Raw genomic sequence first — 26,970 nt, 5'->3', positions numbered from 1 at the left:
ATGATTAAGCAAGTTACTTAAGAGTTTCAGGTAGACAATAAGCACCATATCAATACTTTTTAAATCTATCAACTTGGCACAACTACTCTAACTCAGGTAACAGTACCATGATCATGTCTGAATCTGAATATATCAATCTATCATATCACTGGCATTGCTGCTGCTGCTTAGATGCTTCAGTCGTGTCTGACTCTGTGTGACCCCAAAGACGGCAGCCTAATGGGCTCCTCTGTCCACAGGATTCTCTAGGCAAGAATACTGGAGTGGGTGGCCATTTCACTGACATCGAACAGCTGTAATTTTAAAACGATGCTTGAATATCATTTTTTGAGATGTAGTTAGGCTTTTAAACCAAAAGACTGACAGTTTAAAAACACAGCTTAAGTAGATTTTAAGTATATGAAGCATGTGGAAAACAAGTTACTTGTTCTATCTATGCAAATATATAAGGAATGCTGTCTTGTCAATGATAAATTTGGCTTCTCTGAGGCTCCATAGGCTTTATAACTACCTTCTATTTAACACAAACAAGCTCTAGCAGTTACATTGTTTTATGCTAAATTAGCAGTTTCTGTGTTTCCAACCTATTATTAACTATTGGGTGTTGTGCCCAAAATGAATAATTCCCATTAAAGAAAATAAAATATATAGGCATTTTAAAATATGGAAAATTTCAGATAATCAGTATTTTAAATGTAATAAGTAATTATATGTAAATATAAATACATTAACAACATAGAACTCTTATTAAAGAAATAAAGTCATCTTACTGGTTCACGAATAATACAATCACAGATAATCTAGTTCTTTGCTTTATCTGTGTCTTCTAAAATTACTACTATTCTGAAGTTTGTGTGTATCTTTTCCTGTATGTTTTAATTTTTTACAACATATGTACATGCTGAACATATATTGCTTTGCATTAAAAAAATCTATATAAATGTTTTCCACTCAAAAAAATTACTACAATAAATGTATGTTATTTTAAAATAAAAAAAGATTTATCCACTCAGTATAGTTTTTTATTGTTGCTGTTGTTGTTACCACATACTATTTATACTGGACATATATCTAGGAAGCAGCCAAAAAAAGAATGACACCTTAATAGAGCTTTATATTATTGAGTGAGAAAACTATAGGCAATAAACATGCCATCAAATGCAAAGGGGGGATAATTTACCATGGTGAAAGTGCTGAAAAAGATCACCTGAAGTATTAATTCTATGAGATTTGATCAGAATGTGGACAGGTAAAACCTCTGATTCAGTCTAAGATCACCAAGTTGCACTATGTCTGGGCAGTGAGTGTACCTAGAGCTGCCATAACAAGTACCACAGACCGGGAGGCTTAAACAGATATTTTCTTCCAGTTCTGAAGGGTAGAAATCCAAGATCAAGGTGTCAGCAGCATTGGTTGGTTTCTTCTGAAGTCCTCTCTCCTTGGCTTGTAGATGGCCATCTTCTTCACATGGTTTTCCCTCTGCATGTATGTTTCCTAACCTTCCCTTCTTATTGAGACACCACATCAGACATATTGGATTAGGGCCCATCCTACAGATCTTGTCATTGTTGTCCAGTCACTCAGTTGTGTCCTACTCTTTCCAACCCTATGGATTGCAGCACACCAGGCTTCCCTGTCCCTTACTATCTCCCAGAGCTTGCTCAAACTCATGTCCATCAAGTTGGTGATGCAATCCAATCATCTCATCCTCTGTCATCCCTTTCTCCTCCTGCCTTCAATTTTGCCCAGCATCAGGGTCTTTTCTAATGAGTCAGTTCTTCACATCAGGTGGCCAGAGTATTAGAGCTTCAGCTTTGGCATCAGTCGTTCCAATGAATATTCAGGATTGATTTCCTTTAGGCTTGACTGGTTTTACCTGCTTGCAGTCCAAGGAACTTTCAAGAATCCTCCAACACCAACACTGATGGTGTTGGTGGTCCTGATGGTCCTCCAACCTGAACACTGATATTCAGAAGCATCAGTTCTTTGGTGCTCAAACTTCTTTATGGTCCAACATTCACATCCATACATGACTGCTGGAAATAACATAGCTTTGACTAGCTGGGCCTTTGTCTGCAAAGTAATGTCTCTGCTTTTAATATGCTGTCTAGTTTAGTCATAGCTCTTCTTCCAAGGAGAAAGTGTCTTAATTTCATGGCTTCAGTCAGCATCTGCCATGATTTTGGAGACTAAGAAAATAAAGCCTGTCACTGTTTCCATTGTTTTCCCATCTATTTGCCATGAAGTGATGTGACTGGATGCCGTGATCTTTGTTGTTTTGAATGCTGAGTTTTAAGGCAGCTTTTTCACTCTCCTCTTTCACATTCATCAAGAAGCTCCTTAGTCCTTCTTTGTTTTCTGCCATTAGGGTGGTGTCATCTGCATGTCTGAGATTATTGTTAATTTTCTTGGCGATCTTGATTCCAGCTTGTGCTCCATTCACACAACATTTCACATGATATACTCTGGATATAATTTAAACAAGCAGGATGACAATATACAACCTGATGTACTTCTTTCTTAACTTGGAACCTTGGGAAACAGACCTTGTTCAACATTATTCAACAATAATTATGTCTTTTAACACTGTGTCTTTAAATTTAGTCATATTCTAAGGTACTAGGGATTAAGACATCAACATATCAATTTTGAGAAGACAAAATTCAGCCTATAATAATATACTGCCCAGTTTCCATTTCCTTCACCACCTGCCATATTATTTAATACATGTTTACTGTCTTTCCCCACTTTCATGTCAGCTCCAGGAGAGCTTGCCTATTTATTTATTTATGTACTCAATGGTATATCTCCAGTACCTATAGCAGAACAGATATATCACAGGCACTCACTGGCTAATTCTTTCATAATTTAATAATTAATGTGATTTAATTAATTAATGAATGCATCTTGTGTGCTTTGATCTTGAAGATGGCAATGACGACCCTGTATGCAAGACAGCAAAAAAGACACAGATGTGTATAACGGACTTTTGGACTCAGAGGGAGAGGGAGAGGGTAGGATGATTTGGGAGAATGGCATTCTAACATGTATACTATCATGTAAGAATTGAATCGCCAGTCAATGTCTGACGCAGGATACAGCATGCTTGGGGCTGGTGCATGGGGATGACCCAGAGAGATGTTATGAGGAGGGAGGTGGGAGGGGGGTTCATGTTTGGGAACACATGTAAGAATTAAAGATTTTAAAATTAAGAAAAAAAAAAGTAAAATTTGCCATCACATGTTTTGATATGTATCCTAAGTATCAATTTTTTTAATTTATAAATTTAATTCTTTTACCAAATATGAGAGCCTTATTCAATCAAATTTCATTTCCAAGGCATAAACTAATCTGAATTGTCTGAATTTCTTTTCTTCAAATAAATCATACTTGCTAGTTACAATTAAATGTTTTGGTCAGCCCTTCCCAGATGTAATATGAAGAGCAGGGAGAAATTTGCCAGCTCGGGGGTCATTTGTTTTCTTATATTGTGGCCCCTGGGTGGTGTTTTCCTTTCTCTTCTTCTCAGAGAATTAATAAATTAAATCATTGTTCTTTTATAGAGGAAATTTTGGATAACCTGGCATAAAAACCAGGACAAAAACAATAAAAAGTCAGAGTTGGGGGAATTGCTTCTTGAAAAAAATACAGGTTTTAATAAGTTCAAAGTAGTTATTACAGAGAAGAAAATATCATGTTGAAATTCCTTACATTTATTTTAAGGATTGACTTTAATATTTATTTTGAAATTATTTATTGGTGGTTTGTTTGGAGTTGTGAACTTTCTCATGCTTAGGGCCTATAAAAAAATCTATCTCTGGGCCAAAGCAGAAGATTCTGAATTAACCAAACTGAGTCCATCAATAATTGTATTTACACCCCTTGTCATAGTTGATTGGTGCAAAGAGAGCTCATGACACAGTTCTCTCCTCAGATACTGAGTCTAAATTCCATTTCTCTCTTATGGCTGAAACTACATAAAACAAAAGCCACAAACTGTGGAAGAGTTAATGAGACCACCAGATGTTTTCTTATTAGCCTTCCTAGGATTTTGGAAACTTTAAAAAATTATTTGACATACATATTAGAAAATTTCATATAAAAATCTTGAGCTCAAGCTTCCCTTGAAGAAAGAGAACAATTTGGAACACTGGGTGAACATTTCTCCACCACAACCATTGGCTGGGACTCTGGGGTGGCCTTCAGATGGGGTATGTATGCAGCTTCTAATTCATGGGTTGGCAAATGTTTTCTGTAAATGGGTATATAGTAAATATTTGCAGCTTTGTAAACCATGCAGTCTGTGTTGGTTGACATGTCATCTATGTCATTATAGACTAAAATGAGACATAGAAAATACAAGTTTATTTACTGAAAGTGGTCAGTAAACTGAGCTTGCATCTGGCCATAGTTTGTCATCCTCTGCTCTAGTTTCCTCATAGCCTGCACTCACTACATTCTCACCAGCCCATCTCATTCATCAGCATTATCTGCCTGGCCTCTGTGGTATTTACATTAATATAATAGACATTGATGCTTAGAGACTGTTGGTGCTCATGTTCTTTGCTTCATGGAGAAATTAATGAAGCCACAGAGAATTATAGAGATGATAGATTATATGAATTTTTCCCAAGATGTTGATACGCTAAACCCTGGAACTTACAGAATATGTTAAACTACAGGGGAAATGGGTCTTTGCATATGTAATTAAGGTTATGGACTTTAAAACAGGGATATTGTCTTAGATTGTTCAGGTGAACCCTTAAAAGGAGAGAAATTTATTCAGCTGTAGGCAGAAAAGATGTGTGGAAGAAAAAGAGTTTAGAGAAATTCCAAATGTGAGAAGGATCTGAGACAAAACTGGCTCAGAGATAAAGAACCAGAGGCTTCCAGGAGCTAAGAGCCACACCAGTTGGCAGGCAAAAAGGAACCAGGAATCTCAGTCCAGTGACTGCAAAGAACAGTGTTCTCCCAACAATCTAAATGGTCTTGGAAGTGTATTGCTTCTTAGAGTCTCTGGCTAAAATCTGAGATGGATAACACCTTGACTTTGGCTTTGCCATACTTGAAGTAGAGAAATCAACTGTGCCAGCCCAAACTTCTAGTGTACATAACTGTGATATAATGAATTGCATTCTTTTAAAAAGATAAATTTGTTCATAGACAACAGAAAACTAACATATATGGAGTCTTGATAGTGTTCACACTTTGCCTCTGTCATTCTTAGGCTTTGTATGTAATAGAGAATTTTACCTTGCCCCAAAATAGCTCTGGCCTTTACACTTAGCCCTGATGGGTAATATATAATCCCTTAGGATGTCCTGTCTGATGAGGACAGGATGTCTTTGGTCTGTGGCCAAAGTAGAAAGTCCAGCAATGTCATTTATTATTGAGTCACGTGGTATCAACTTGACCCCAGTGGGCCTGGAGACTGAGATCAGCTGTTTGGAGCTGACTGTGGAGTTAACCGTGGAGCTCCAATAAAAACTGGGCACACCAAAACTCAGATAACTGTCCCTGGTTGCAATACTTCAATTACTTTGTTGCAAGTCATTGCCAAGAGAATAGTGCTGCCCATGTCTTCATTAGGAGAGAACAAATGGGAGCTAAAATTCCTTGGACAGTTTATCATGAATCTTTTCCATTGATTGACTTTAATCTGCATATTTTTTTCACTGTAAAAAAACCATAATCTTGAGCATAATAGCTTTCCATGAGTTCTGAATTCTTGTAGCCAATCACACACACAAAAAAATTAAGGAACATCTCATTTTGAAACTGGTGTCAGAAATGTGAACAGCTGGTAGACACTGTACTTCTAACCTCACACCCTGATATATTTTTACTTTTCCAAACCTTTTTTTCTTCAGTCTTTTCATTATGAATTCCCATGTGGAATAAATAGCTTTTAAACTATTTTAAATTAGTGTCTATCTCAAGGATCCCAATTTTTTGACCAATTCACTCATAAGCCAAAATAGCTATATTATTGTTGATAACCCAAGAATTTATAATAGCAGAATTTCCAGTATCTGACCTTAATTTTAGGTCTTTAATCAATTTAGAGTTTTTTTTTTGTGTGTGTGTGTGTAGGGTTCTAATTTCATTCTTTTACATGTAGCTGTACAACTTTCTCAGCACCCCTTACTGAAGAGTCTGTCTTTTCTCCATTGTATAATCTTGCCTCCTTTTTCACAGATTAAATGACCATAGGTATGTGGGTTTATCTCTAGGCTTTTTATCCAGTTGCATTGATCTATATTTCTGTTTTTGTGACAGTAACATACTATTTTTATTTGTAGCTTTGTACTATGTCTGAGGGCTTCCCTGGTGGCTCAGTGGTAAAGAATCTGCCTGCCAATGCAGGAGACATGGGTTCGATCCTTGGATTAAGAAGATCCCATAAAGAAGGAAATGGCAACTCACTCCAGTATTCTTGCCTGGGAAATCCCATGGATACAGGATCCTGGCTGGCTACAGTCCATAGGGTTGCAAACAAGTCAGACAAGACATAGTGACTAAACAAATACAACACTATAGTCTGAAGTCAGGGAACAGAGTTTGGAAGAATCTCTTTTTCTTTCTCAAGATTGTCCTTGGCCATTTGGAGTCTTTTGTGTGTCCATACAAATTGTGAAAATTTTCATTCTAATTCTGTGAAAATGCTGTTGGTAATTTGATAGGGATTGCTTTGGATCTGAAGATTGGCTTCAGTAGTCATTTTGACAATATTGATTCTTCCAATCCAAGAACATGTTATATCTTTCTATCTGTTGTGTCATCTTCAATTTCTGTCATAAGTATATTATAGTTTTCAGAGTACAGGTATTTTGTCTCTGTAGGTAAGTTTATTCAAAGGTATTTTATTCCCTTTGATGTGATGGTAAATTGTATTGTTTCCTTAATTCTTTCTCTGATTTTTCATTGTTAATGGGTAGAAATGAGAGAGGTTTCTGTGTATTAATTTTGTATCTTTCAATTTTACTGAATTCACTCATGAATTTTAATAGTTTCATCTTTAGGATTTTCTTAGTATAGTATTATGTTTTCAGCAAAAACTGATATTTTTACTTCTTTTCCAATTTGCATTCTTTTTCCTCTCTGATTGCTGTGGCTAGGATTTTCAGAACTACATTGAAAAAAACTCTTAGAGAAAAGCATAGGCAGAACACTCTCTGACATAGCATTATCTTTTTTTGATACACCTCCAAGAGTAATAAAAATTAAAACAAAAATAAACAAATGAGACAATTAAACTTAAAAACTGTTGCACACTAAAGAAAACCATAAGCAAAAAGAAAAGACAACTCACTGGATGGGAGAAGATATCTGCAAATGAAGCAACCAACAAGGGACAAATCTCCAAAATATGCAAAAAGCACATGCAGCTCAATATAAAAACAAACAACTTAATCACATAATAAGTAGATCTAAATAGACATTTCTTCAAAGAAGACATATAGATGGCCAAGAGGCACATGAAAATATGGTCAATATCACTAATTATTAGACAAATGCAAATCAAAACTAAAATAAGGTATCACCTCACACCAATTAAAATGGCCATCTTCAAAAAACCTACAAACATTAATGCTGGAGAGGGTATGGAGAAAAGAGAATCCTTCTATACTGTTGGTAGGAATGTAAATTGGTATAGCCACTATGAAGAACACTATGGAAATTCCCTAAAGACTGAAAACAGAGCTACCATATAATCCAATAGTCCCACTCTTGAGCATATATCCAGAAAAAAACATAATTCAAAAGGATACATGCACCCCCAAGGTTCATTGCAGCACTACTTGCAATACTAAATGTCCATTCATGGAGGAATTGGTAAAGAGGTGGCACATATATACAATGATAATTATTCAGCTATAAAAAAGAATACAATAATGCCATTTGTAGCAACATGGATGAACTAAAAATTGTCATACTGAGTGAAGTAAGTCAGACAAAAACAAATATCGTATTATATTGCTTATATGAGAAATTTTTAAAAATGGTAAAAATGATCCTATTAACAAAACATAAGTTGAGTCACAGATATAGAAAATAAACAGGGATATTAAGCAGGGAATGGGGGATGGGTAACTTGGGAGACTGGGATTGACATATATGCACTGCTGCTGCTGTTGCTGCCAAGTCACTTCAGTCGTGTCCGACTCTGTGTGACCCCATAGACTGCAGCCCACAAAGGTCCCCCGTCCCTGGGATTCTCCAGGCAAAAACACTGGAGTGGGTTGCCATTTCCTTCTCCAGTGCATGAAAGTGGAAAGTGAAAGGGAAGTTGGTCAGTCGTGTCCGACTCAGCGACTCCATGGACTGCAGCCTACCAGGCTCCTCCGCCCATGGGATTTTCCAGGCAAAGATACTGGAGTGGGGTGCCATTGCCTTCTCTACTATATATAAAACAGATAACCAGTGAACCTATTGTGTAGCACAGGAAACTCTATTCAATAATCTACAATGACCTGCATGGGAATAGAATCTAAAAAAGAAAAAAAAAATAGAATAACAGATTTTCACTTTTAGAAAAGACTTGAGAGATCATCCATTGCAACTCTTCATTTTTCAGGTGAGCAGCCTACTGGGCAAAGAAACCTAAAGCATTTTTATAAAGTGATAGGTGTATAAATTGCAAGTATTCTGACTCCCAAGATAACATCCAACATCATATTATCATTAACTCAGATACAAATTTGAGATTAGTGGCTACATCCATAAAAGAGTTTGTTCCATAGTCCTTACCAGTATCACTGGAGTTTGGGTGAAATTCACCACCAGGAGCATTGATTAATGTTGGAAGGGGCAATGGTTTTATCACTACTGGCTGATCTTTGGAGTCCTTGTCATCTGGTGTCAAATGAGATTCAGGATAGCCAGGCGCCATGACTGGTTTGTTTGTGGCACACTCTGAGGTTTCTATTTTTTCTGTAGAAACAAACAAAAAAAAGTGTTAAGACCTTCTGCCCATTTTTGATTAGGTTGTTTTCTTGATATTGAGTTGTATAAATATTTTTGATATTAGTCCTGTGTTGGTCATGTCATTGCAAATATTTCCTCCCATTCCATAGATTGTCTTTTGTGTTTTGTTGATGGTTTCCTTTGCTGTGCAAAAGCTTTTAAATTTATAAATACCATTTGTTTATTTTTGTTTTTATTTCTTTTGCTTTGCTCTAAAGAAAATATTGACTGATGTAAGAAAATATTGTCACAATTTATGTCTTCTAGGTGTTTTATTGTGTCATGTTATATTTAGGGCTTTAAACCATTTTGAGTTTGTTTTTGTGTATGGTGTGAGGGAGTGTTCTAATTTCATTGATTTATATCCAGCTGTTCAGCTTTCTCAACACCAATTGCTGAAGAGACTTTTTTTTTCCTTCCATTATATAGGTTTGCCTCCTTTGACAAAGATTAATTGACCTTAGGTATGTGGATTTCTTTCTAGACTCTCTATTCTGTTCCATTGATCTGTTTGCCTGTTTTTGTGCCCATACCATGATGTTTTGATTACTGTAGCTCTGCAATATTGTCTGAAATCTTAAAGGATTAGACCTCCAGCTTGTACATTTTCCTCAGGACTTTGGCAAGACTGAGTCTTTTGTGGTTCCATATAAATTTTAGAGTTGTTTGTTCTGGTTCTGTGAAAAATTTCCTGGATAATTTGATAAGGTTCTGATTAAATCTGAAGATTACTTTGAGTAGTATGGGCATTTGTGCAAAATGAAGTAGACATGTCTCCAGAGGGACATCCACATGGCCAACAGGCAAATGAAAAGATGCTTAACATCACCAATTATGATTATAATCACCAATTATGGCAAATCAAAAACACACTGAGGTATCATATCACAGCAGTCAGAATGTCTATCACCAAAATTTCTACAAATAAATATTTGATAGAGTGTGGAATCTCTTATACTGTTGGTGGGAAAATAATGGATGGGAAAATGGGTGCAGCCATTATTGGAAAACTATATGGAAGCTCCTTAAAAAATTAAAAATAGAGCTACCATAAGATCCAACAATCACACTCCTGGTCACATAGTCAGAAAAGACGAAAGTTTTAATTTGAAAGGATGCGTGTACCACAGTGTTCATAACAGAACTATTTACAACAGTCTAGACAAGGAAAAGAAATGCAAAAAGGCAAAATGGTTGTCTAAGGAAACCTTACAAATAGCTGTGAATAGAAGAGAAGCTAAGGCAAAAGAGAAAAGAAAAGATATACCCATCTAAATGCAGAGTTTCAAAGAATAGCAAGGAGAGATAAGAAAACCTTCCTCAGCAATCAGTGCAAAGAAATAGAGAACAACAATAGAATGGGAAAGTCTAGAGATCTCTTCAAGAAAATTAGAGATACCAAGGGAAAATTTCATGCAAAGATGGGCATAATAAAGGACAGAAATTGTATGAACCTAACAGAAGCAGAAGATATTAAGAAGAGGTGGCAAGAATACACAGAAAGACTATACAAAAAAGATCTTCATGACCCAGATAATCACAATGGTGTGATCGCTGATCTAGAGGTGGATATCCTGGAATGTGAAGTCAAGTGGGCTTTAGAAAGCATCACTATGAACAAAGCTGGTGGAGGTGATGGAATTCCAGTTGTGTTATTTCAAATGCTGAAATATGATGCTGTGAAAGTGCTCCACTCAATATTCCAGCAAATTTGGAAAACTCAGCAGTGGCCACAGGACTGGAAAAGGTCAGTTTTCATTCCAATCCCAAAGAAAGGCAATGCCAAAGAATGCTCAAACTACCACACAGTTGCACTCATCTCACACGCTAGCAGTAATGCTCAAAATTCTTTGAGTCATGCTTTAACAGTATGTGAACTGTGAACTTCAAGATGTTCAAGCTGGTTTTAGAAAAGGCAGAGAAACCAGAGATCAAATTGCCAACATCCGTTGGATCATTGAACAGCAAGAGAGTTCCAGGAAACATCTATTTCTGCTCTGTTGACTATGCCGAATCCTTTGACTGTTTGGACCAAAACAAACTCTGGAAAATTCTAAAAGTGATGGGAATACCAGATCACCTGACCTGCCTCTTGAGAAGTCTGTATGCAGGTCAGGAAGCATGGAACAACAGACTGGTTCCAGGTTGGGAAAGGAGTACGTCAAGGCTGTATATTGTCACCTGGTTATTTAATTTATATGCAGAGTACCTCATTAGAAATACTAGGCTGTGTGAAGCACAAGCTAGAGTCAAGATTGCCGGGAAAAATATCAATAACCTCGGATATGCAGATAACACCACCCTTATGGCAGAAAGTGAAGAAGAACTAAAGAGCCTCTTGACAAAAGTGAAAGAGGAAAGTGAAAATGTTAGTTTAAAACTCAGCATTAATAAAAGTAAGATCGTGACATCTGATCCCATCACTTCATGGCAAATACATGTGGAAACAGTGAGATACTTTATTTTGGGGAGCTCCAAAATCACTGCAGATGGTGACTGCAGCCATGAAATTAAAAGACAATTGTTCCTTGGAATAAAATGTATGACCAACCTAGACTGCATATTAAAAAGCAGACATTGCTTTGCCAATCAAGGTCTGTCTAGTCAAAGCTATGGTTTTTCCAGTAGTCTTGTATGTATATGAGAGTTGGACTATAAAGAAAGCTTTTAAACTGTGGTGTTGGAGAAGACTCTTGAGAGTCTCTTGGACTGCAAGGAGATCCAATAAGTCTATCCTAAAGGAAATCAATCCTGAATATTAATTGGAAGGACTGATACTGAAGCTGAAACTTCAATACTTTCACCACACGATGTGAAGAACTGACTCATTTGAAAAGACCCTGATCCTGGGAAAGATTGAAGGTGGGGGGAGAAGGGGATGACAGAGGATGAGATGGCTGGATGGCATCACCGACTGGATGGACATGAGTTTGAGTGAACTCTGGGAGTTGGTGATGGACAGGGAGGCCTTGTGTGCTGCAGTCCATGGAGTCGCAAAGAGTTGGACACAACTGAGTGACTTAACTGAACTGAACTGAGTCATGGAAACAACACAAATGCCCTTAATGTATGACTAGCTTAAGAAAGTGTGGTATATGTTGTTGTTTGTTTCTTAGTTGCAAAGTCATGTCCAACTCTTTTTTAACCCCCTGGACTGTAGCCTGCCAGGTTCATCTCTCCCTGGGATTTCCCAGGTGAGAATACTGGAATGAATTGGTTTCCACTTTCTTCCCCAGGGGATCTTCCCAACTGAGAGATCAAGCCTGTGTCTCCTGCACTGGCAGGTGGATTCTTTACCACTGAGCCACAAGGGAAACCCCCGAAGCTTTGTTTTGTTGTTTAGTCACTAAATCATATCTGACTCTTTTGGGACCCCATGGACCATATCAACAAGGTTCTTCTGTTCATGAGTGTTTGCAGGCAAGAATACTGGAGTGGGATAGATACAGTGGAATATTTGTTGCTGTTGTTCAGTCGCTCAGTCGCAACTCTTTGTAATCCCATGGACTGCAGCACTCCAGGCTTATCTGTCCTTTACTATCTCGTGGAGTTTCCTCAAATTCATGTCCAATGATGCCATCTAGGCATCTGACTCTCTGTCACCCCCTTCTCCTGCCCTAAATCTTTCCCAGCATCATGGTCTTTTCCAGTGAGTCAGATCTTCGCATCAAGCGGCCAAAGTATTGGAGCTTCAGTTTCAGCATCAGTCCTTCTAATGAATATTCAGGGTTTATTTCCTTTAGGATTGACTGGTTTAATCTCCTTGCTTCCCAAAGGACTCTCAAGAATCTTCTCCAGCAACACAGCTTGAAAGCTTAAATACTTTGGTGCTCAGCCTTCTTTATGGTCCAAATATCACATCCATACTTGACCTTTGCTACCAGAGTGATGCCTCTGCTTTTTAACCCAGTGTCTAGGTTTGTCATAGCTTTTCTTCCAAGGAGCAAATATCTTTTAATTTCATGGCCCCAGTCACCATCTGTAGTGAGATTGGAGCCCAAGAAAATAAAGTCTGTCACTTTTCCACTTTTACCCCCTCTATTTGCCATGCAGTGATGGGACTAGATGCTATGATCTGAGCTTTTTGAATGGTGAGTTTTAGGCCAGCTTTTTCCTTCTCCTCTTTCACCTTTGTCAAGAGGCTCTTCACTTCTTCTTCACTATCTGCCATAAGGGTGGTATCACCTGCATATCTGACGTTATTGGTATTTCTTCCAGCAATCTTGATTCCAGTTTGAGATTTATCCAGCCCATTATATTGCATGATGTACTCTGCATATGTTAAATAAGCAAACTGACAATATACAACCTTGACAGAATCCTTTCCCAATTTTGAACCAGTCCATGATTCCATATCTCATTCTAATTGTTGCTTCTTGACCTGAATACAGGCTTCTCAGGAGACAAGTAAGGAGGTCTGGTATTCTAATTAAAAAAAAATTTTCCACAGCTTGGTGTGACCCACACAGTCAAAGGCTTTGACATATTCACTGAAGCAGAAATAGATGTTTTTTTTTTTTTTTTAACTTCTCTTGATTTTTCTGTGATCTGAAGTATGTTGGCAATTTGATCTCTGGTTCCTCTGCCTTTTCTAAATCCATCTTATATATATGGAAGTTCTCAATTCACGTACTGTTGAAGCCTAACTTGAACGATTTTGAGCTTTACCTTGCTAGCACGTGAAACGAGTATAATGGCACAGTAGTTTGAATATTCTTTGGCATTGCCCTTCTTTGGGATTGGAATGAAAACTGATCTCTTCCAGTCTGGTTTCCACTGCTGAGTTTTCCAAATTTGCAGGCATACTGAATGCAGCACTTTCATAGCATCATTATTAGGATTTGAAATAGCTCAGCAATGTGATCAACTCCGACTCCACTAACTTTGTTCATAGTGATGCTTCCTAAGACCCACTTGACTTTGCACTCCAGGATGTCTGGCTCTAGATGAGTGATCACACCATCATGGTTATCTGGGTCATTGAGAACTTTTTGGTATAATTCTGTGTATTCTTGCCACTTCTTTTTAATATCTTCTACTTACATTATGTCCATATAATTTCTGTCCTTTATTGTGCCCATCTTTGCATGAAATGTTCCATTGGTAGCTCTAGATTTTCTTGAGCAATCTCTAGTCTTTTGCATTCTATTGTTTTTCCTTTATTTCTCTGCATTGTTCAGTTTAAAAGGCTTTTTAATATCTTCTTGTTATTCTTTGAAATTCTGCATTCAAGTGGATATATCCTTCTTTTCTCTTTTGCATTTTGTTTCTTTCCTTTCCTCAGCTATTTGTAAGCCCTCCTCAGAAAACAATTTTCTCTTGTGTCATTTCTTTTTCTTGGGAATGGTTTTGATCACCATCTCCTATACAATGTTACAAGCCTCCATCCATAGTTCTTCTGGCACTCTGTTTACCTGATCTAATCCCTTGAATCCATATGTCACTTCAACTGTATAATCATAAGGAATTTGATTTAGGTCATATCTGATTGACCTAAGTAGGTGGTTTCCCTACTGTTTCAATTTAAGTCTGAATTTGGCAATAAGGAGTTCATGATCTGAGCTACAGTTTGCTCCCAGTCTTATTTTGCTGATTGTGTAGAGCTTCTCCATCTTTGGCTGCAAAGAATATAATCAATCTGATTTCAGTATTGACCATCTGGTGATGTCCATGTGTAGTCATCCCTCGTGTTTTTTGAAGAAAGTGTTTGCCATGACCACTGCATTTTCTTGACAAAACTCTGTTAGCCTTTGATCTGCTTCATTTTTTACTCCAAGGCCAAACTTGCCTATTACTTCAGGTATATCTTGACTTCCTACATTTGCATTTCAATCCCCTATGATGAAAAGGACATCTTTTTTTGGTGTTTGTTCTAGAAGGTCTTGTAGGTCTCCAAGAACCATTGCACTTCAACATCATTGGTTGAAGCATAGACTTGGATTACTGTGATATTGAATGGTCTGCCTTGGAAATGAACTGAGATCATTCTGTCATTTTTGAGATTGCACCCAATTACTGCATTTTGGATCTTTTGTTGACTGTGAGGATTTTTCCATTTCTTCTAAGTGATTCTTACCCACAGTAGTAGATGTATTGGTCATCTGAATTAAATTTGCCAATTCCCATACATTTTAGTTCACTGATTTCTAAAATTTTGATTCACTCTTGCTATCTTCTGTATGACTACTTCCAATTTTCCTTGATTCGTGGACCTAACATTCCAGGTTCCTTGCAACATTGCTTTCTACAGCATCAGACTTTACTTTCACCGTCAGATATATTCACAACTGGACATTGTTGTTGCCTGGTTTGGCTCAGCCTCTATTCCTTATGGAGCTATTTCCCTGCTCTTCTCCAGTAGCATATTGGACACCTACTGACACCTTTCATATCTTTTGTGTCATATCTTTTTGCCTTTTCATAGTATTCATGGGATTCTCAAAGCAAGAATGCTGAAGAGGTTCACCATTCCCTTCTCCAGGGGACCACATTTTGTCAGAACTCTCCATTTTGACCCATTCATCTTAGGTGGCCTTGCATGGCATAGCTCATAGTTTCATTGAGTTACACAAATCTGTGATGCATATGATCATTTTGGTTAGTTTTCTGACTGTGGTTTTCATTCTCTCTGTACTCTCATGGATGAGGATAAGAGGCTTTTAGAAGCTTCTTGATGAGAAGACTGGCTGTGGCAAAAACTGGGTCTTGTTTTGGTAGGCAGAGGGACTTGTTCTGGCAGGCAATGTTCAGTGAATCATTAATCCAATTTTCTGCTTATTGATGGGGTTGTCCTCTTCCTGTAGTTTGATCTGACCAAAAGACTTATGCCAGCACACTGTGCCTCCCAGGAATACTGCTGCCAGTGTATGTGACCCTGAAGCAGGCCACTGTCAACCCACACCTCCACTGGAGACTCCCAAACACTCACAGGCAAGTTTGGCTCAATCTCTTGTAGATTCATTACTCTTTTCTCTTAGGTCCTGGTGCACACAAGGTTTTGTTTGTACTCTCCAATAGTCTCTGTTTCTTCAGTCCTGTGGAAGTTCTGTAATCAAATCCTGCTGACCTTCACATCAGATTTCCTTGGTATTCTTAGCCTTTTGCTGGATTCCCAGGTTAGGAAGTCTGCGGTGGGGCCTAGAACTTTTGCAACAGTGTGAGAGCTTCTTTGATATTTTTCTGCAATTTGTGGATCGCCCACCTGGTGGCTCTATGGTGGGGCTAGTGGCAACCTCCTCCAAGAGGACTTATGCCATACGCCACTCCTCCCAGGACTCCTGAAGCCAGTGCCTGTGTCCCCACAGCAGGCCACTGCTGACCCATGCCTCTGAAGGAGACCTTCAAACACTCATGGGCAGGCCTGGTTCAGTCTCTTGTGGTTACTGCTCCTGTCCCTGGGTCCTGATGCACACAAAGTTTTTTCTGTGCCCTTCAAGTGTCTCTGGAAGGTATTACTGGAATATTAGTAGGTTGGTACAAATGTAACTGTGGGTCTGGACCACAAATTTTAAATCATTATAACTAAACTCAAACACATCTTTATTAATCAAAATAGGAACCATTGCAATCAACACATTTTTGTGAATGAGAAATAAGTTTGTTTATTCCTGTAGTGCAAAAGACCACGCTTTGGGATTCAATGAATTCTTGGAAAGCATTTTCTGCTTCTTACGGATTGTGGAAGCATTTTACCTTCAAAAAGTTGTTGAGATGCTTGAAGAAGTAGTAGTCAGTTGGCAAGAGGTAAGGTGAATATGGTGGATGAGGCAAAACTTCGTACCCCAATTCATCCAACTTTTGAAGCAGTGGTTATGTGATGTGCATTAGGGTGTTGGCATGGAGAAGAATTGGGGCCTTTCTGTTGACCAGTGCAACCAGGAGTTGCAACTTTTGGTGCATCTCATCGATTTGCTGAGCACACTTCTCAGATATAATGATTTTGCCAGGATTCATTAAGCTGTAGTGGGTCAGACCAGCAGCACATTTTTTGCTGTGAGTTTTGCTTTGGGAAGTGCACTGGAGCTTCTTCTCCATCCAGTCACTGACCTGGTCATCACTGGCTGTCATATAAAATCCACTTTTCACCTCACATCACAATCTGATCGAGAAATGATTCATTGTCATTGCGTAGAAGAAGAGAAGAGGACACTTCAAAAGACGATTTGTTTTCATTTTCAGTCAGCTCACTTATTGAGCTTTTCCACCTTTTCAATTTGCTTCAAATCCTGAATGAAGCAAATGGTCAAACTTGAGTTCTTTGACAAATTCTTGTCTAGTTGTAAGAGGATCAGCTTCCATGATTTCTTAAAATTCACTGTTGTCAAGTTCAGATGACTGGCCACTATGCCCCTCATCTTCAAGGCTCTCATCTCCTTTGTAAAACTACTTGAACCACTACTGCACAATACGTTCATTTGCAGTTTCTGGACAAAATGAGTTGATGCTGCAAGTTGTTTCTGCTGCTTTATGACCCATTTTGCACTTGAATAAGAAAATCTCTTGAATTTGCTTTTTGTGTAACATCATTTCCATAGTCTAAAATGAATATAAAATACATAACAAGTAATGTCATTAGCAAAAAAAAGTGCATTAAAATAATGTATAACATAACCACATATATTTAAGAATGTGTTCTAACATCAAGCAGCAAAGTTCAACACTGGCAAAACCGCGACTACTTTTGCACGAACCATATATATATATGTGTATATATATATATATATATATATATATATATATATATACACATACATACATACATATACAAGCGCTGCTGCTGCTGCTAAATCACTTCAGTCGTGTCCAATTCTGTGTGACACTATAGATGGAAGCTCACCAGGCTGCTTTGTCCCTGGGATTCTCCAGGCAAGAACACTGGAGTGGGTTGCCATTTCCTTCTCCAATGCATCAAAGTGAAATGTGAAAGTGAAGTCGTCCAGTTGTGTCCGACTCTTCACGACCCCATGGACTGCAGCCCACCAGGCTCTGCCGTCCATGGGATTTTTCTAGGCAAGAGTACTGGAGTGGGTTGCCATTGCCTTCTCCGAAATATATATATATACACATATATGGATACACACACACACACACACACACACAATGAATTATTACTCAGCTGAATAAATAAATAAATAAATAAATAAATAAATATTGCTATCTGCGGAAACATGTATGGACCTAGGGTTCATCCTACTGAGTGAAGTAAATCAGACAAAGACAAATATATATCACTTATATGTGGAATCTAAAAAAAAATAAGATGAATCTATATATAAAACACAAACAGAATTATATTTTCTGTAGCAGATTTATGGTATTCACAGAAACAAACTTTTGGCTACCAAAAGGGAAAGGAAGAGTGGGAAGGGAAAATAAAATAAGAGTAAGGGATTAACAAACACATATATGTGTGTTAAGTCTCTTCAGTTGTGTCCGTCTCTTTGCAATCCCATGGACTATAGCCTTGCAGGCTCCTCTGGCCATGGGATTCTCCAGGCAAGAATACTGGAGTGAGTTGTCATTTCCTTCTCCAGATAGACACATATCACTATATATAAAACATGTAAGCAACAACGACTTACTACATAACAAAGGGAACAATATTCAATATCTTGTAATAAACTATAATGGAAAATAATTAGAAAAACTGTATATAACTGAATCACATTTTTAAAAAAATTTTTATTTTTACTTTATTTTACTTTACAATACTGTATTGGTTTTGCCATACATTGACATGAATCCACCACGGGTGTACATGTGTTCCCAAACATGAACCCCCCTCCCACCTCCCTCCCCATAACATCTCTCTGGGTCATCCCCGTGCACCAGCCCCAAGCATCCTGTATCCTGCATCGGACATAGACTGGCGATTCGTTTCTTACATGATAGTGTACAGGTTTCAATGCCATTCTCCCAAATCATCCCGCCCTCTCCCTCTCCCTCAGAGTCCAAAAGTCCGCTCTACACATGTGTGTCTCTTTTGCTGTCTCACATACAGGGTCATCATTGCCATCTTTATAAATTCCATATATATGTGTTAGTGTACTGTATTGGTGTTTTTCTTTCTGGCTTACTTCACTCTGTATAATCACACTTTTATATGCCTGAAACTAACACAATATTGTAAATCAACTGTATTTACAATTTTAAAAAAAGTAAGAAAAGTGTTAAAACATGTTGAAATTGTTTTCAACTGTCTTTCAATATGATATGAAGAGGAATACTTAAGAAAATAATTTATTTCTAGGCAGTGACATATCAAATAAGGGGCCATGGGGGTAGTTCATCCGAGTTGCAAGCCATATGGAGATGCATTGTCTGTAAAGAATTTTAAAAGAGTAATAAACTCTACAAAAGTCTGACTGCATTTTATTGTTGCTATGCACTGACCGTTCTTACTGCCCCTGCCTTAGAACACTACTGTTCCTGAATTGAGAGTGCTGTCCAAACTAGCTCCTAGGTTCAATGCTGTTTCAAATTCACTGGAGTCTAGTCGGAATTCCAAAATGTGGTATGAAAACATGAGCCACTCCTTTATTGTGGCTTGCCTCAGTAGTGATCTTTGCACTCATTCTCAGAGCAGAAATATGCTCTCTTTTTACTCATATGTTCCTTCGGTTCTCTCTTTCCCCTACTACTATCTTAGTTCTATCTCCCTTTAAATTCTAAATATATATATATATATATATATATATATATTTATCATTTTATATATTTATATTGTAAACATATATGTTCATCCTTTATGTTGCCTATGTAGGAGTAAGTTTTATTTAATTTATTACTTCCTCTAAAAAAAAGAAAAATGCTTTATGAAAAAGAGACCAGATAGAGATTGTCTTTGATAACATATTCTTGAGGAATTATAATGGCAAGATACCTTTTGAGTTGGATATATCCATTTCTCCTACTTCAGTTGAAAAAATATGTAGTTTAGTGACTTTCTCTCTTGTCCCCATCAATTTACTCATACTGCTGGCCTTAGTTTCATTATCTTCATCTCTTGTGTCCTAAAATAATCAATAAACAAAAAGTCATAAAGGGAAAAAATGATTGGATAGCCAAATATAAAAGTGACTATAGAGACTTTTACAACAAGGTAAATTTTGTTGTTTCCACATCTACTTGAATAATTCAAAATTAAGTTGCTCAACATTGTGCTGACAAGATGGATTTTCTTTATCTTCTTTATATTTGGTACAGAAAATATCATGACATAAATGAAAGTTTTGCTCGACGAATCAAGATTGTCTATCATTATTTTTTACTCTGGGATATTTCAAATTATATTTTTTTCCTTAAGTAATTTCACCAAACCCATTTTAGCTAAAAAACCTCTCTTTTATAATTTTTCTCTCTTTTTAGAATCTCTAATGTTTTTGAACCAAAGCATTCTCTTCTTACCCTCATCCTAATGGCATCAATATTTATTGAATGCTTTGAAAAAGCACATGCTTTTGTACAATGCTATTTTGTGACTGTTTTATATATGTAAAACAATGTCATGCTCAAAGTGTTTTATAGCTTGGAAAAGCCTACAGAAAAACGTTTTAAAACAAAATAATCTAACTTCAACACCCTAGTTATAATCTTTGACAGGATCCTTTGACAGAGTTGTCAAGGGCTATTCTCCATAGGGAGCTGGACACTGAGGCAGGGCTGAAGAGCTTTGATGTCTCTGCCTCATCAGCAGACAGAATCACCCCTACTGTCTTGGGACTCAGCTGAAATAAATAAGAGTATATCTTTTTCTTTTTTACTCTATTTTTAATTGGAGGATAATTGCTTTACAATATTGTGTTAGTTTCTGCCATACATAAACATGAGTCAGCCATAGGCATACATATGTCCCCTTCCCTCTTGAGCTTCCTTCCCACTTCCCATCCCATCCCACCCCTTTAGCTCCTTACAGAGCACCAGGTCTGAGTTCCCTGCATCATACAGCTAAATAAGTATATTTTAAAACTTAAAAGTTGATGTTGACTTTTTCAATTATCCACTTTATTTTTAATTCACTGAAGTAATTTCTAAAAGAATCAATCATTTTTATGTAGAAGGCTAGATACTTTATACACATTATAATGTACCAACTACAGATTCTGCCATGTTAAATTTTGTTCAGGTGTTATTAGTTCTACCAAGTCAATTGTTATATTTTTTTAAATGAAGTATAATTTACTTACAATATTATGTTAGGTTCAGGTGTACAACATTCAATATTTTTATAGCACATAATCCATACAAAGTTATAAAATATTGACTATATTTCTTGTGCTGCAGATCATATCCTTGTAGCTTATTTAGTAGTTTGTACCACTTAATCATTTACTAGTATTTCACCCATCCCTCCCCACTTCTCTCCACTTTGGTAGGTTGTTCTCTGTATCTGTGATTCTGTTTCTGTTTTGCTGTATTTGTTCATTTTTTTACAAATTCCCATGTAAGAGAAAGTATATAGTACTTGTCTTGATCCAACTTATTTCACTAAGGATAAAACGGCATATATACCCAATGGAATATTATCAGCCATAAAAATGAAGTTTTTCCATTTGCAACAACTTGGATAAATCTGGAGAGAATTATGATAACACTTCTATTTTACTTTTTTTTTTTTTAACAAACTCCTCATTGTGGTTTGAGGAGAGAATGTCAGGGTCAAAAATTTATATTCTAAAATGTTTTGAGCCATTTTCTCTTGAAGAGAATGAAGAGCCATTTCTGAAGTTTCCATATCTGAAGGCAAGTTACAAATATATGTCTAGAGTTGTTGCTGGTGAACATCTTTACCATTGTCAATTATATAAATTAATCTCTAAATGTTAAAACAGGAAAAATGAATTTAACTTTTTGTGTCTAAGTGTAGTTATGATATATTGTTATCATTGTTATGTTTTAAAAAAGATATGCTTCATAGGATAAAGCATGTGATTTTAAAGTTTCACATTTTAGAAAATTGTGGTTTTTCACTGAAGATAATCTTATATTGAATTATGTGCTATTTATTATTAGGTATAGTCTTTTTTTTTCCTAGTAGTTTATAATTTTATACAAATATTTGTGCAAATTTTCCCTACAGACTTTGGATAAGATTCTGATGTAATATACTTGTCTTATTGTATGTATTCACCACTTCTAAAGTTGCATTGCCAGAAATATACATTAGATAATTATAATTTTGGTAAATGTTATTATATATTCATATCTCTGGTTATTTCAGAGAAGTCTTATTTAGAAAATTACATACAAAGGGGGCTTCCTTTTTAGCTCAGTTGGTAATCTGCCTGCAGTGTAGGAGACCCAGCTTTGATCCCTGGCTTGGAAAATACCCTGGAGAAGGAAATGGCAACCCACCCCAATATCCTTGCCTAGAAAATCTCATGGACACAGGAGACTGGTAAGCTGCAGTACATGGGGTCGCAAATAGTCTGGCACAACTGAGCGACTAACACTTATTTACTTACTTACTAGGCTACTTACATAAGTATCAAAGGAAACTGAGTAGGCTAACATCAGTTCAGTTCAGTCACTCAGTCGTGTCCGACTCTTTGTGACCCCATGAATCGCAGCATGCGAGGCCTCCTTGTCCATCACCAACTAGTTTGATCCATTAGGGATCCTCTCACATACAGATTGAGGGAATCAAATGAAACAAACCTTAAGATTTCTTTCAGTTTCAAATTCTAATTATACTAAATAACAATGTGCTAAAATTGAGCACTCTGTCAGGCACATGTCCTCAGCAAAACCTTCAGGGAGGCAGAATCTCCACCTTATAAATGAGAAAAGTGAGACCCTGAAAAATGTCCAAAGGAATGGAAGTGAATTGCAAGTAGAGAGTACAGACAGGTCTTCTGGTTTCCAAAATGCCAACCTGCTTCTTAAATGCCAGAGACTGAAGTCCAGAGAAAGTTTATATTAGTAATATTAACCTACCTTTATATAAACCAGACTAAAAGTGGGAATTTATTAAGAGAAAAACAAGGACGATTTATCCAGTTCCTAACATGAGAATTTCACCAATAACACCTCTGGACTCTAAAATAAATGCTCTCTCTTTTTTTTTTTAAATGAAGAATACATTTAATTCAGTCCTTTGATTTTCTCTTATATACTAAAATTATCATTTCTATAATAGCTTAGACAAATTTTGTGGATCCCAGGTTTACCACACCTCTAATAAAGTATTTTTATTCTCTTTTATCTCCTACTACATTTAGTTACAATGTGAATGATGTTTCAGTAAAAACTCTGCTAGGCAAGATTCATGTGATTTGAGCCCTAATTTTGTCTTTTCTACTAAGTACAAGTCCTCTGGAACCTTGGCATTTTCATGTAAACACTGCTACAATTGTACCCTGCAAGTATATTAACAAGTATTTTCATAATCAAAAAATAAATATTTTACATCTAATTAAATAAAACAACTTTCAGGGAACATTTATTATTACCTACATTTTGACAATGCATAAACAGAGTCACCATGATTAAAGCTTGGGGAAGCTTCCTACATCACCATAGCAGACAGTCAAACTGGATGAAATTCCACTTCTATTTTATAAGATTATCTGTGTGATTCGTAAAAATTTGTCCACTCAACTTGCTCAGTTACATATTCTTTTACAATTATATTGTGTTTTAATAACTTTTTCCTGAATAAAGATTAAAATCATCTTAAGTCACCATTGGCTTAAATTTCACCAGTCCAAACAATGAGGACTATGGGTAAGGCAAAATCAAAGATGTAAAAATAAATAAAACATGGTCTTTTTCTGAAGAATATTACAATCTAGTATAGGCAATAAAGTGTTGTTATGGAAATTGAAGACTTCCAAGTTGTAAAGAAAGTGATAGACTTAGGCTATTCTAATTCTGAGATAGCAGACTCAGTGCTACACAAGGAATAAAGAGATGCAGTGGGTTGGATGGTGAACACCCGAGTTGACATCAGTCCAAAGAAGGAGCCAATATGTGGCTCTGGTCAAGAGTTGCCATCACAAAATATGGCCCCAGTGATGCCAGTTTTATAAATTTCCAAGGAATACCAGAAATCTGGATTTTTACTAGAACTTTTGTGATTTTTTTAAATGTTGGCAATCAATTTAAAGTATAAAGTAGGTGGTAAAGAAGAAAAGTTCTTAAGTCCCATACATGCTGATCTCAAAAAACACTGGAATGATGTTCAGAATATGCAACAGTACTAGACATTCTGGGCACAATGATAGTAATAGGAATCACCTAGTTTTTCCTCAACAGTGGTGGCTAATACACTACTGAGAGATGATAATTAAGATATTTATCCATTAATACAGGCAATAAAGGGCTTCCCTGATGCCTCAGTGGTAAAGAACCTGTCTGCAATGCAGGAGCGGCAGGAGATGCAGGTTCAGTCCTTGGGTCAGGAAGATTCCCTGGAGCGGGTCACGGCAACCCACTCCAATTCTCACTCTATGAGAATCCCATGGACACAGGAACCTGGTGAGCTACAGTCTATAGGCTTGCAAAGAGTCAAGCATGATTGAAGTGATTTAACATGCATAAATAATAAAAATAACAATTTTATTTTACTTACTATGTGTCAGGCTCTTCTAAATGCTCTGCATTTAGTCTCAAACAACTTCCCAAGATAGATACATTATCATCTCCATTTTAGAGATGAGTAAAACTGAGTCAAATAAAGATTAATTAGCCCCAAATCACACAACTACTAGATGATAGAGATAGGATTCAAACCCAGGCAATTGGCTTAAGAGCACATGGTGCTTAATGTATCCTTAATGAATACTTTCAGTCAGAATGCCCCAGAATAATTACTGGGGTGCTGGGAAGTCAAGGCAGGGTTTTAGAGGGTCCCTGACTCCTTGGAAGAAAAGCTATGACCAACCTAGATAGCATATTCAAAAGCAGGGACATTACTTTGCTGACTAAGGTCCGTCTAGTCAAGGCTATGGTTTTTCCTGTGGTCATGTATGGATGTGAGAGTTGGACTGTGAAGAAGGCTGAGTGCCAAAGAATTGATGCTTTTGAACTGTGGTGTTGGAGAAAACTCTTGAGCGTCCCTTGGACTGCAGGGAGATCCAACCAGACCATTCTGAAGGAGATCAGCCCTGGGTGTTCTTTGGAAGGAATGATACTAAAGGTGAAACTCCAGTACTTTGCCCACCTCATGTGAAGAGTTGACTCATTGAAAAAGACTTTGATGCTGGGAGGGATTGAGGGCAGGAGGAGAGGGGGATGACAGAGGATGAGATGGCTGGATGGCATCACTGACTGGATGGACGTGAATCTGAGTGAACTCCGGGAGATTGTGATGGACAGGGAGGCCTGGCGTGCTGTGATTCATGGGGTCGCAAAGAGTCGAACATGACTGAGCAACTGAACTGAACTGAAGGACCAGATATTAACTCTTCAGTGGATAGATTAAGAAGAGGTCTAAGGGCCCCAGGGAAACAGTAAGACAGTTAGAGAAGTTTAGAGGCTTGGGAGACCTTCAAGGGATTCTTGTCAGCAGCTGCTTATCAACCTGTATGGAAATGTTTATCAAGTAGCTGGCGTTACAGGTGTAGCTGACAATCTAAGCTGTTACTGTGTACTGTGACTTAGGTCCCAAACTTGGATTGGTAGTCAGGAAGTACCTAGCCTCACTAGGAATCGAAAATTTGGAAGCTAGATGGAGCTCTGGCTCCAAGAACATCTCTGAGGTTAAAGGTTACTCAGATTGGAACTACAATGGTTTTTTTCCCTTTGGTAACACTGGCTCTTAATGGACCAGAGGAGGCTCTTATACTGGTGTGGTGATGCTTGGAAGGAACATCTCAGTTTTATGTTTGTGTCAGTCTTACTGTGGTCAAGAATATACTCAGGGTCGTGCACAGGCACTCAGGTGACAAATGTTTCCCCCAGTAGTCTTAGCTTGGGAAGCATTCTGGATGGTTACTTTGATTGCACCCCGGGTAGCATCAGAGGCAAGCAAGGTTTTAATGGTGAAGAGCTGGACGTCAGTTTGAGATGCCATCAGGTCTACCCCTGGTGCATCCCCACCCCTTCTTGGTGGTAGAATAGGGAGGGACGAGTAGGACGCCTTTGTCAGTAAGGGACAGACTAAGTCCGACCAGGAAAGAAAAGCTTTTGGTGTAAAGTCTGTCTACACTCCCATCTAGAGCAGGGAAGGACGCCTCCAGTAGAAAGATGGCACTGGTTGCTTTTTTTTCTCTCTTACAGATGGGAGCTAACAATTCCAGCCTCACTCCTTTGAACTGTATTCTGAAAATCTGGGATAGATTTGATTCCCAGGGCTTAAAGAAGACACACCTGGTCTTCCTATGTGATACTGCATGGCTGCGGTATCCACTGGAGGATGGAGGGTCTCTTAAGTATAATACTGTTTTACAATTAGACTGGTTCTATAGAAAACAAGGGAAATAGGTAGAAGTAGCATATGTGTTGCCCTTTTTCTCTCTGCAAAATATGCCAGACTTATGTCTTAAGGGTATAGATTTGGGTGTGCAAACTTCAGCTCCTTCCTGTCCTCGTACTTTGCCCCAGTAACCAGGGCTCCAAACTGAGCAAACTGAAAGACAGAGAACCCCACCCCTCCCAAGAAGGGTTGCCTTGGGCTCAGTGGAAACCCAAACTGAGATTCAAACTGTACACATAGAGGTCCAAACAACGGCTGTCTCAGTACTACCTCAGATTACTCTGGTTTCAATAGAGACTCAGACCATTGAAGTAAGAGATGAAATGGAGGACAGGAGACAAAGAGTTAAAGAAAAGCAGGTTTCTCCAATCTACCCCTGGGATCATATATGCAGAGCAGCCAGAGAGACTGAGGAACAACCACACAAGCTGTTGCCTCTTCATGAAGCACCCACGGGGAGAAATAATCAGTCTATGAGAGTTAATAAGCCTTTTTCTTATCAAGAAATACAAAGAATCAAGGAGGATCTGGGAGACTATTTAGAGGACCCAGAAAAATATATTGGAACTTTTAAAGGTGTTACTCTG

The 26,970-nt window shown here is 37.6% G+C and overlaps 1 protein-coding gene across 1 annotated transcript in view; it reads right to left on the bottom strand.

The window, feature by feature from the left end:
* The window catches only part of LGSN (lengsin, lens protein with glutamine synthetase domain), a 31,390-nt gene extending 5,409 nt beyond the window's left edge, over nt 1-25,981 (bottom strand). The window contains exons 1-3 of the mRNA XM_068968439.1: nt 25,904-25,981; nt 19,850-19,979; nt 8,761-8,934 (exon numbers count right to left, since the gene is read on the bottom strand). Coding sequence (XP_068824540.1) covers nt 8,761-8,934; nt 19,850-19,979; nt 25,904-25,981 — 382 coding nt within the window. The remainder of the gene's footprint in view (nt 1-8,760; nt 8,935-19,849; nt 19,980-25,903) is intronic.
* Between the last annotated feature and the right edge of the window lie 989 nt (nt 25,982-26,970).

The sequence above is a fragment of the Capricornis sumatraensis genome, chromosome 3 (assembly GCF_032405125.1).
Source record: "Capricornis sumatraensis isolate serow.1 chromosome 3, serow.2, whole genome shotgun sequence".
Taxonomy (NCBI): domain Eukaryota; kingdom Metazoa; phylum Chordata; class Mammalia; order Artiodactyla; family Bovidae; genus Capricornis; species Capricornis sumatraensis.
The sequence above is the reverse complement of the archived record's forward strand: the minus strand, read 5'-3'. Positions and strand labels throughout refer to the sequence as shown.